Here is a 12,349-nt window from a genome sequence, read left to right as displayed (position 1 = left end):
TGGTAAACTCCAAGCCAGTGAGAGACCTTTTCTCTCAAAACCCAAGGTATAAACAACTCTTGAAGTATGATACCCATCACACACACACACACACACACACACACACACACACACACACACTCATAAACTATGCACCTACATGTACACACACAAAATAAATAATCTGAGTCATTCGGGGTGTATTTGCAAGTTCAGGGTTTTTTTGTTGTTGTTTGTTGGCTGGTTGGTTTAGTTTGTTTTGTTTTTTGAGACATGTTCTCGTGTAGCCTAGGCTAGACTACAAATCGCTCGCTATATAGCAAAAGATGACCTTGAGCCGCCACCCATCCTCTAGAGTCCCAGGATTACAGATGCACCCCACTGAGCACTGATCCAGCATAGGGCCTCCTACATGCTAGGCAATCCCTCGGCCAACTGACCTGCATCCCTGGCGAATTCTGACTGTATTGCCAAAGCCGTACAACTGAAGTCCAACATCAGGCTGTCGTACAAGCTAGACTCGTTGGGAGAAAAGGCAGCCTCTGCATGTATGTTGCGCCCTGATTTTTCCTCCCAGGGACTGTTGCTGGTTGTACTTTGCTGGTTGTACTTTTCTGGTTGCACTTTTTGTATTTGCTTCCAGGTCTTCAAATAAGAAATGTGTGTTATTTCTTGGTAGATTTTCTCCATTGGGGAAATGACTTTATTGGTTTCCCCAATTGGAAAGGAAGCTTTAATGTTTGTGTCTGTCTCCCTTCCTCAACCGTGTGTGCTTCTGACCTGCTCTTTCCCAAGGAGTTGTACTTCATGTGGGGTTCTGTCTGTATTTCATATGTAGACATGTATTTCGTATGGACAAAATAAGTTTTGTTTTTTGAATATAGAATCTCATGTCATTCCCAGCTTGTCTAGGTCATCTTGCTTTCTGTCTCCCAAGTGCTAGGATTACAGGCAGATGCCACCCTACCCGGCTAGTATTTATATTTTTATACCTCTTAAAGAACTACCCTTGAAAGCCAGGCAGTGGTGGTGTACGCCCTTAATCCCAGCACTCAGGAGGCAGAGGTAGACAGATCTCTGTGAGTTCAAGGCCAGCCTGGTCTGTAGAGCTAGTTCCAAGACAGCCAGGGTTACAAACAAACCCTGTCTCAAAAAAAAAAAAAAAAAAAAAAAAAAGTACTACCTTAAATGTGTTGTTTATTAAACTTGAATTTCAATTTCACTCTTTAAAGAAAATTCCCTAGAATTTGTATTTACTTTTTTTCTGTACATTCCGGTCACCCATCCCATAGGGCTTCCCCACATGGTCCAAACCTTCTCTGAGTGTGTCCATGCCTTGTCCCTGTGCTGTTAGTCTTTTCTCTAAATTTTGACTTAGTCCTCCATTTGGTTGGAGTATGCTTTGCAGTATTACCCTTGGGGACTATATGATTCATCCATTTATTTTTTTTTTTAGGTTTTTAAGTATCCGGACATACCTGTTTATGAACTTGGTTTGCCTAGTCAGGGAGCTGGGAGCTGAAAACTCATTTCCTCTTAGAACACTTGAGGGATGGCTCCATCATCTTGGCCATGTTTTTGCTGTTTGCAGCAGGGTGGAGGTTTGAAGTCTGTGGTCATCTCCGGCTCTGGGTTCTGAAATTTCATGCTGATGCACCCGAGTGGGCACAGTGGTGTCTTCCCTCTCCCACACTCCCACTGGCACACAGTGGATCCTCTGAGAACACAGGCTTCAGATTGGGGAAGAGCCTGGAGTTCCCACGTAATCTGTTCTTTCACTCTTTCTGCTTCCAGAACAGTCTGATGACCCATTTGTGGAGGAGGATTTGAACCTCTTGTGGTGTTCTTTGATTTCTTACATTTTCTCCCCCTTTTAATTTAATAGAGAGAGAGAGAGAGAGAGAGAGAGAGAGAGAGAGAGAGAGAGAGAGACTGACTGTGTGTGTGCTCAAGTCTCCTGTCTCCGCTTCCCATCTCTGTGGGAGTGCTGGCATTGCAGATACTTGTACTACATCTGGCTTTTAATGTGGCTTCCAGAGGTTGAACCCAGCTCAGCAGGTTTTCATAGAAGTACTTTTCCTGCTAAGTTATCCCTTCTGCCCTGGGTGGCCACTTTAATTCAATCAAGTCTTCGTTACAATGAGGCAAGTACTTTGGAGCCTCCTGAATCCTTAGTTTTGCAGCCCTGGTGTGATCTTTGGGTCCATTTCCTTTATAAGTTCTACGTCTCCATCTACTTTCTCATGAAACTGCTGACGAACGCTCACATGCTTGGTGGGATTTTCCTTGGTATGTTTTCATAGCCCCACCGTTTAGCTCATGTCCTGACAAGACTATAGCATGCTTGAGGCTAGCCAGCTCTCCATCAGAACCTTCTTGGGCTTCTTCTTCTTCAACAGCCATCTTTGTAGACACAAACACCTATTCTATCTATGTTGACCATGGACAAACGTTCCCAATTTAGAAATGACAGAAAGTGAACCCCTGGCTTCCAGATGTTCCACTCTCAGGCATTTCAACTTGCCCTCTGCTACTTCCGAATTCCTATATTTTCATCAGGCTTTCTTGGTGGGAGACAAGACTGTTGTCGGCCACAGTGACCCATGGGTATTAGAGTCATCAGGATTGAATCTGTATTTTGACAATGGGGAGAGATTTTTTTTAAAGTTGTAGGATTCATTTGGACCAGACGTGAACTGCTGAAAAGCATGCAAATTAATTTCTCAGTTACCATACAGATAATGCCAGGGTGCTTTCTTAGGATTTCCACATGAAATATATTTTGTCATTACACTTTATTTATTTTTTAAACGTTCTTCTATACAGACCCTAATGTAGACCCTATGAACAGGATTTGCAAATTCTCTATATTGAATGTTAGCTTCTCCAGGCTTCTAAAGAAATATAGCTATATTTTGTATGTAGAGAAAAAGCTGGTGTCTCATGTGGGTGGTTGATGGCGCTCTCTGTTTTATTTTTCAGCACCTGACATTCACAAGGGAGTTTGATTCAGATTCTCTCAGACACTATAGCTGGGCAGCAGACACCTTAGACAATGTGAACCTGGTCTCGAGCCCCGTGCATTCTGGGTAAGTGCCCGCATGTCATCTCTCCTTATTCCATTACACTCACATTGCATTTATTATTTAGCGTTACCCATGCATATTGAAAACCTCCATATCTGTGGATATATTCACCTTTGAAATACATGCTCATTCGTGAGAGTGTGTGGTTTGCATTTGTAAATCATTTAATAAGTACTTTGGGGGACAAGTCTGTCTGTGTTTATTCCTAAAAGCAGAGTATCAAAAAAAAAATCGATTATTGATAGAGCAAAATTTCCTGACCATTATGGTCTTCTAGAAATCTTTAAAATTCCTTTTCAATGAAAAAGATTTAAAACCAAGTTATTTTTCTTAAATTTTTTTTTCTAAAATGAAGCTTTTTAAATATATATATATATATATCTGATCATTCTACCCTATAAAAATATGAAGTATAGAGCTGGGCGACAGTTCAGTCAACAAAGGGCCTGCCACACGAGTATGAGGCCCTGGGTTTGACTCCCCAGAACCCCCATAAGAAACTTGGCATGGTGGCTCCCATCTGTCCTCCCAGGGAGGGAGAGACACTGGAGACAGGCAGACCACTGGGATCTGCAGGCCTCACTGCCCTCGCCTGATGGCTGAGTTCCGAGTCAATGAGAGACGCTGTCTCAAAAAGCAAGGTAAACATGGCCTGAGGAACAGCACCCCAAGTTGACCTCTAGTTTCCACATGCACATGTACACAGGAGCACCCCTAACCACATGCACATGTACACAGGAGCACCCCTAACCACATGTAAATACACACAGGAGCACCCCTAACCACATGTATATACACAGAGGAGCATGCCCAGCCACATGTACATACACAGAGGAGCATGCCCAGCCACCTATGACCACATTCGTCTACACACACACAAATGTGCACATATGTGCACACAAACATCAAATGTATTATTGATTCGCTTCACTCACTGAGCCAGTGTCCCTGTAAGCAGCGCACTCTGTCTTCAGTTCCCTCATTTGATATCAGGTCATTTTAATTGATGATTTGTTTTGTGCAGTTGCCGTTTTCCAAAAGAAGCTGTAAACTTGAACACTTCCAATTGACTTTGGCACCTTCTACATTCCTGAAATAAAATTGCCAATGAAGTTATAATTAGGAAAAAAAAAAAAAAGAAATGAATCTTGAAAGAAAATAGAAATCTCCCTTTAAAATGACACAATACCAATGCATGTACCCCCGAAGTGCTGATAAGAACCACATTAAAGGGTTCCTCGTCCCTGTCTCATGGCAGAAAACTGAACAGTGACCTGCTGCAGTCATTGAAATGGTCACCAGTGTGCTTTCAGATGCTGGATCCTTTAGTAGGTAATTCACTGATGAGATCCCTGATCGCCATATAAATGGGAGGGAAAATGTTTGCTAAGATAATAAATACTAGGCCAGTGAGTGGATAAAACACTTGGGCAAATATCCACCCGACCCTAAAGCCTGATGCGGCGGCAGCAACTATATTCCCAGCATTCCTAAAGAGAGATGGGGCAGAGCTAGAATCGCTGGAAGCCAGCTGGCCAGCTCGCCTCCTGTTTGCAGCAGTAACAACAGACTTCAACCAGGTGGAAACTGAGGACCAGCAGCTAAGACTGTCCTCTGACTTCTATATGTGCACTGTGGCACAGGCGCGCACGCACATGCACACACAGAGGAACCATATATGTATGCTATACACAGGCACAGCATGTACACACATTAAAATAATAAATGTATCAGGGTATATTTCTTTAATTTCTCTCGAACACAGCCAATGTCAGGACAGTCAGAGAAGTCCCACTTGGAGTTCAAAGCACTGATACCAGGTCTGAGGACTGTGCTCCAGAGCAGCTAGGGCAAACGTGTATTCCAGGCTGTCCCACAAATGCTCAGTGCCGTGGTTTCATTTTCTGAGTTTTTCCTTTTGCTTGTCATTGACATTGTCTGTTGCTTGCTTCTAATGACCGTACATTAATTTCTCCCATTTGCTTTCTAAATTATTTTGCAGCTACTCGTCTCCGCTGCCTCAGTATGACTCAAGGTGATAACCGTGTCCTCTGTGTATTTTTTTTTTTCATTTATGTGACATCCCTCAGTTAGATGGCGTCAGTGTCTGTACAATGTCCGCACTCGTCACCCGGCCGTTTGTGAAACGAGACGCCTCCGCCTAGCAGTTATAGGGTCGTGCGTGGCACTCATGATGCAATCTGAACGGCAACATGATAGAGATTTTGAAGGATCACCTTTGTGTGTTTCTCGTTGTTTCTGCAACCCGTGCTGCATGTCCTTTGGGTTTTTGCTCAGGTCTTGTACAGAATGAGTTTGGAAAACAAATCACTGTGTTTCACACCCATGGCCTACCTAACCCACTCATACCTTTCCTCCTTCTGTTAGCTCTATGAAATTAAAGATTTTGGAACGATAAATGGCTGCAAGCACCGACCATGTGCCATGTACTCTGTAGAGCGTCCAGGAGGAGGTTCTTCCAGATTGTCATGCACATCCTCTTATTCGCTCCATCGATTCTGATAGTCTTTGTAGCTGGCACAGTCTTAGATTGCTGCCCCCCAAAACCTCCCTATGCTACCTTCAGACCACTCAGCTAACGTCACCCTACATCTCTGTTTGCCCGTCCACGTGTTAGGCTTAGTAGCCAAATCTCACCTGTGCCGTTTCTGAGCTCACGAAGCAAAATTTTGCTCATAGATTGATTCAGCTGACACTGGCCATGTGTTTGCTGTATGGGGACTCTGCTGGGCCGTGCGGGTCAGGTGGTGAATATGCCAACCCAATCTGAAATGCTGCCTGTATCGTTGAGGCTCACCTGTTGCCCAGGCACACACTCCAGTGTGCATTTGCACTAGCACAACCACGATTTCAAGTCCAGGGTTTGTGCTGGGTCCTTCTTCGCACACCTAGTGATAATCGCACTTCACCACTAATTACAGAGAAAACTGAGACTTTTGTCCTATTACCTTGCTATAGTAGTGCCTTTGTTATTGAACGACATCAGCCAATGATGCTCATGTGTGCACGCACACACTATATAATACATGTGTATCTAAGAAAACTCAGCACTTCAGAACACTTTCATAGGAGCTGCAGGCCATTCTGCATTTGACACAATTCATGTTGGTGAATGGAAGCAGATACCCATTTTCTTTGGTGGAGAAGGGAGACTTTTCTTTTATTGTCTCCTTACTTTTAAGACAGCTTTTCCCTTTCCTGACTTGCATATTCTAGAGGCAAAAGTCTCTCAAGATAGCATCCTAGCAAGCATACGAAGCAACAGAGAGAGAAAACTAGTTAAATCCAAACCCTAAGCAAAAGGTGAGTCCCCTTCACTGGTGAGCAGTTGATAATGGAAACATGCTCAGCTGAAGGGCTCTCTCCACCCCGCTGGGGCGCTCTGTGGGAGATGGCAGGCCAGTTTGCTGAGGAAGTCTTCCTTGCCAGGAAACCCACTGCTACATAGGGGCTTCAGACCTTTTGGCAGGATGTTAGCGCCATGCTTAGATAATTACATAGAAAGGAATTTTGATGGATAGGATTATTTTCTTAATACTATAGGGAGCCATAACATTTGCAGAGGATCACTCTCTGGTGCTACTTGAATCATGTGTCTATTTCAGCTCTAAAAATCATCATGTAAGGATATGTTTGTGTTGCCATCTGTCTATTGGTTTTGCGTTTACCGAAGCGCCCATCGCTGACGGAGAAGGCTTTCCACCGATCTAGCTACATACAGGAAAACTATTTTCCTTATTAGCTTTGACAATAAAGCCTGATGACAGCCAGGCGGTGGTGGCGCACGCCTTTAATCCCAGCACTCGGGAGGCAGAGCCAGGTGGATCTCTGTGAGTTCGAGGCCAGCCTGGGCTACCAAGTGAGTCCCAGGAAAGGCGCAAAGCTACACAGAGAAACCCTGTCTCGAAAAATAAAAAAAAAAAAAAAAAAACAAAAAAAAACCCACAAAAAAAAGCCTGTTGACTAACAGACACTCTCAGAAATAATGTTTCGGTTCTACTTCATTACCACAGGGCATATTCAAATATAGGGGATTTTAATAGCTTTTTAGCCTCTATTGTTTAAATGGTTATTGCAAGATTTAATCCCTTTCCATCAAAATCTTAGCAAATCTAGCTACCTGCTTTTATTTTTCTATTTCATCTTAGTAAAAATTGAGTGTGGGTATGAGTGAATTGTCCCTTTGTGTCACAAGTTGTGTGTTTTATACTATGCTGTGGAGTCTCATCTTATGTGTACTGGAGTGAGGTCCCATAGACAGGTTAGGGGAGAAACTAGAGAGAATGAAAATGACCCTCGACTGTCCCCTAAGCCATCCTCAAAGGCTACAGAAAATGGTGGGGACCTTTTTTTTTTAATCTGCATCCCTTTCATAGATAATTTTAATTCCAATGGAAGAATATCACTGTTCCTTCTTTGTGCCTATGGTGACTTGCTTGCCTCCTGGGAGGGCGCTTCCTCCCACCGAAACCCGGTCGTCTTTCCATCTTTGCCCCGAGTCTGAGTTCCGTGCATGTCTGATGTGACTCCACAGTAGTGACTTCCAACCGTTGTTTTCGAGAAGGCACGGCAGCTGCCTTCTCCTACTGTACATTTTACGTTTGCGTTTCGAACCCCGTGCTGGGGTTACTTCTGTCCTTGACGGCATCTGATCTTCTTCCCGCAGGTTTCTGGTTAGCTTTATGGTAGACGCGAGAGGGGGCTCCATGCGAGGCAGCCGCCACCACGGGATGCGCATCATCATCCCTCCACGCAAGTGTACGGCCCCCACCCGCATCACCTGCCGCCTGGTAAAGAGACATAAACTGGCCAACCCACCCCCCATGGTGGAAGGAGAGGGATTAGCCAGTAGGCTGGTAGAAATGGGTCCCGCGGGGGCACAATTTTTAGGGTAAGTTTCTCCAGTTTTTACTTTGGCCCTCTCACCGCGTCTTTGATTTTTTTCCTTTAGTCCTTCCTTGCTCACTCAAGACATTACCTCTGAAAACGGCTTCATGAACCTCACTGGGGACTTGGGTGTGGTGTCACAGGTCACCGAGCTGCATTAATAGGCCGTGGGTTCTTAACTCAGTTACTGGCCAAGGCACTTACTAACCAAGAAGCATGCTTTCTGCCCCACCCCCACCCCCACCACGGGTGCGTTGGATCCCTGCGGCCACCCACGGAAGTCAAGGCACCATCCTTAGAAAATATTACAGGTGGGATGATAGCACCTCACTGCATAAATGGCTACCTTGCGGGCACGTCTCTTTCAAAATAACTCTGAGAGACATAACCCACTGGGGTGTAGGGTATTTTACAAGAAGGAAAACTGAATTTTGCTCCGTTGTCTGAGGTGGCACTTGGCAAGGCAGGCAGGCTCTGTCGTGATGGACAGTGTGTTCACCATCTCCCCTTCTTGTTTTTCTTCCTGCTGCATGGATGTTACTCAGTAAACTGCACCTTCCTACCCATCCTCCCCCTGTAAATGAGGGCGAGAGCTTGGTTAGCCGAATCCTGCAGCTTGGGCCTCAAGGAACAAAATTTATTGGGTAGGATCTTCATAGACAAGATCAGAATGTCTACAATTTTTTTTTCCTTTCCATTTTCAATTTTTTTTTCTGTCACACCCATGGTCGTCTTCTTGTCTTCAGTTTGTTCTTCTTTTACTGGTTTTCTTTTTTACACGCTTTCAGTCGATGTGTGTCGCTGAAAGAACACACCCATAGTGGCTTGACTTAGTTTGGCATCACCCGCTCCTTGTGCTTTCGAAGCATGTGGGATTCACTGCAAGCATTCCGCTGACGTTGTGCATCCGTCGACCCACCTTTAATTTGAAATGTTTCTTCTCTGTGTACTTATTAAAGCTAGACTGACCGTCTCATTTTAACCAGTGTAAGAGAAGGTATTTGCAGGCTTTGGATCAATGTTTGCCACAAATGCTGTGTATGTGTGTGTGTGCGCGCGCGCGCGCGTGTGTCTGTTTGTGTGTATGATTAGACTTAGAAAGCACTTATGGCATGGTGTAATCTTTATGAGCTTTGGGAAGCAAAAGAAATCAACCAATGAGTAAGATAACTTTGAATGTGTCAAGAACACAAGATGTCTAAAGAAATGGGACTGGGGGCAGCCGGGATGTTCTGTTGAGTTGTCCGAAGTCTTTTGTCCTGTTTAAGCTGAAATGTGTCCTCGTTTGCTTGTCTGACTGTGTCTGCCTTGGCAGTTTGCATGAAAAGCCTGTTATGAATTGTCCTGCTTGGCTGTCCCTTTGGTCAAAGACCCTGCTCATACCTTCTCTCCAGCATTGTCGAGTGTCCTACACAAAGCCACAGAGACAGTATTGGACACATTGACCTGCAAAGATCGTATCTTGTTCTCAAAAAATAAAATGATGCCTAATGTCTGAAGTATGGTTTAAAATTATGGGAAATTTCTTAATAACACTGATAGGAATAATTGCTCTTATTTTTGCTTGTTAAAGAATAAAGGCATTATAAAAATTTATAATGATTTTGGCCAAAAGTAAAATCATGATTATTTAATCAGTCTCATTTCAAAATGAATGCTTTTATAAGTAGTCGGATACTCATGTTATTTGTGGTTTTGATCTTTACAACAATCTCTCTTTATGCTCTGCCTACTAAAGCCTATATTTGTTGCTATCATGTGTATAGAAACAGCTAGGTTAAGACAGGTTACATACAACCTCTCTAGAGAACAATGATACTGTCTATTAAGCATCACCCGATAAAGCTGCACAATCCAACTACATAAACTGTGTGTGATTGTGGTCTGCTTACTTCCATCCATCTTTTTATCCATGATTCTGTAAAAGTTAGCAAAACAATTTCCCACGATTGGATTGGCAATCTTCAATACGCAGCCATTCTCCTTCATTCATTTGTGAAAGGACACTGTCACTGTCAAAAGTTAACGTCTTCCTGTGACAATTTCAAGCTGATGTGTGCTCTTCCAGAACGTTCCAGTATCCCCGGATAGGTGGTGGTCAGGTCAGGCAGAGAAGCTCCCCGTCACCTATTCACAAATGGAACAATCAGAGAAACCGGTTTAACTGCAAAATCATGCAAACTGTTGAAGGGACTAGATTATGACGGCGTCTGCTTTATTCCTGAGAGGAAAAAAATAGAGAAATGTTCTTCACAATTGGAGTAAATTTCTTTGTTAAAGAGATGACTGTGTCCTTTTAACTCATTAGCATCTTGTATATATAATGTACCTATTATGTTTTTTTATTTTTTAAAAAATGGACCAGCTTTCTTTCTTTAGGGCCTATTTTAGTCATGCTTAATTCCTTCACTGAGATTGCCTATTTATATGTGTTTAATTCCCCTCCCATTCAGTTTGACGCCTAACACACAGTAGGCCTTCAAGAACTATTTGTGAATGAATGATGGCATGTTATTGGGCTTGAAGTATTATTTACTTAGCAATGATTCTGCAGCTTTGAGACCCAACCCAAATGGCACCTCTGATTTCCAACTCAGTACTGTTAATGAGACCTTTTTTTTTTTTTTAATTCTACCATTGATACATTTAATTTGGTCCAAAAATCATGTGGCTTTTTGTTTTCTAGCCCTGTCATCGTGGAGATCCCTCATTTCGGGTCCATGAGAGGAAAGGAGAGGGAACTTATTGTTCTCCGCAGTGAAAATGGTGAGACCTGGAAGGAGCATCAGTTTGACAGCAAAAACGAAGACCTCACCGAGCTCCTGAACGGCATGGATGAAGGTAATGATGCCCCTCGAGTCTGTGGGTGCGGACAGGCAGAATGCAGGGGACTGTGCAGAGTGAGTGACGTGCTCCTCGAACATTCCCTGATGCAGAATCCAGGGCCTCGCACATGTACTGCTGTTTTCCATGCCTACGCTCCCAGCACCAGCGCAGTTCATATGGACAAACACCCTCATTGTTCTGTCATTTTTTGATCAAATTCATCAGTCTTTCCAAGACCCGAGAAGGCTTTTTTTTAGTTAAAAGAGTAACATGAGGGGGTGCGGGTGGGGGATCCAATGGGAGTATATAGTATTTACCTACAGCATGAGCATTTACAATATGTTTTTGGAATTTTCATTCCATTTTTCTCTTAACTTATTTCAACATCTTTCATGATTTTTTACTGTCTCTTGAGCCACAATTTTTTTTTTTTTAAAATAACTGTCAAAACTTATTGGAGTCTGTGTGTTTTGATATCTTATTCTTTGAGCTAGTGAAGCTAGTGTGTGACTACAGGTCTCTTTCACATACATTCCTTTTGGGGGGGCGTGGGTGTCTGGAGGTGTTAAGATAGGATTTCACGTAGCCCAGGTAGTAGCGGATGACCTTGAACACGTGATCCTCCTGCCTTTGATGTCTCAGAGCTAAGATTACAGTTGTGTGCTGCCTGTGCCCAGTTCACACTCCTTGTGGTTGTGTGATGCTTAGAACTGTATCAGTTTTTCTTAGTAAATGGTGGGTACCAACCGGCTTGAAGAGTACACATGTAATGCCATCTTCCTTGAGATGCAACACAAGGCAAGTTAGAAACCTGGCTCGTGAAATGGTGCTGTGGAAAGGAATCCCAGCTGACTGTGACAGCGACTCTCCCTCCTAACTGGTGTAGATTCACAGCTGTTTTATGTCACAGTGGCGATCTGTTCCATGGAATCGGTTCTTTTATCGTTTTATTCACTGTGTTTGGAATTCATCTACCGGGGCCTCTTGTGGGTTCAGACTGTGGATTATGGGGGTAGACAGATTTGGGATGTTTAAAGAATGAATGAGCAAGTCCCTGAACCCCTGTGAGCCTAGAAATAGAAATTGTTCTCTTTATTTGTACAGGGTTACCATTAAGATGAATAAGTAATTATGTGAAGCCCTTAGGAAATAGACTCCTTAAGTTTTTAATTGAATACCAGTTATTGTCACAATTGTTTTCATCTATAGGAAAAAAAAGTGCCATACCAAAAATTTGGTATAGGCTGGAGTCACCATCAACCATGCAATTTCAAGATGCCTATACACTAAGGCAGAAAGAAACTGTCTCATCTGCACTGAAAAAAAAATTCCTTTTCATGTGGAAGTTCGAAAAGAAAGCATAGCTCATAAGCTCAGGAATCTTATTCTTTAATATTATTATCATTTTATGTATATGAGTATCTTGCTTGCATATGCGTCTGTGCATCACATGTGTGCTTGGTGTCTGAGGAGTTGGTGAGCCTCCAGTGGGTGCTGGGAATCGAACCCGGGTCTTTCACAATGGCAACAAGTGCCCTTAACTACTGAGC

At 43.3% G+C, this 12,349-nt stretch overlaps 1 protein-coding gene across 38 annotated transcripts in view; it reads left to right on the top strand.

Moving 5' to 3' along the window:
• The window catches only part of Ank3 (ankyrin 3), a 484,120-nt gene that overhangs the window by 410,790 nt on the left and 60,981 nt on the right, over positions 1-12,349 (top strand). For 20 of the 38 annotated variants that reach the window (XM_037199673.1, XM_037199672.1, XM_028877240.2 and 17 more), the window contains 3 exons: positions 2,962-3,068; positions 7,753-7,977; positions 10,660-10,814. In XM_037199673.1, the coding sequence (XP_037055568.1) occupies positions 2,962-3,068; positions 7,753-7,977; positions 10,660-10,814 (487 nt within the window). Of the gene's footprint in view, positions 1-2,961; positions 3,069-5,067; positions 5,101-7,752; positions 7,978-8,518; positions 8,618-10,659; positions 10,815-12,349 lie in introns of all 38 variants that reach the window. The other 18 variants (XM_037199680.1, XM_037199690.1, XM_037199685.1 and 15 more) reach the window with 3 other exon arrangements.

The sequence above is a fragment of the Peromyscus leucopus genome, chromosome 16_21, assembly GCF_004664715.2.
Source record: "Peromyscus leucopus breed LL Stock chromosome 16_21, UCI_PerLeu_2.1, whole genome shotgun sequence".
NCBI lineage: Eukaryota > Metazoa > Chordata > Mammalia > Rodentia > Cricetidae > Peromyscus > Peromyscus leucopus.
The sequence above is the reverse complement of the archived record's forward strand: the minus strand, read 5'-3'. Positions and strand labels throughout refer to the sequence as shown.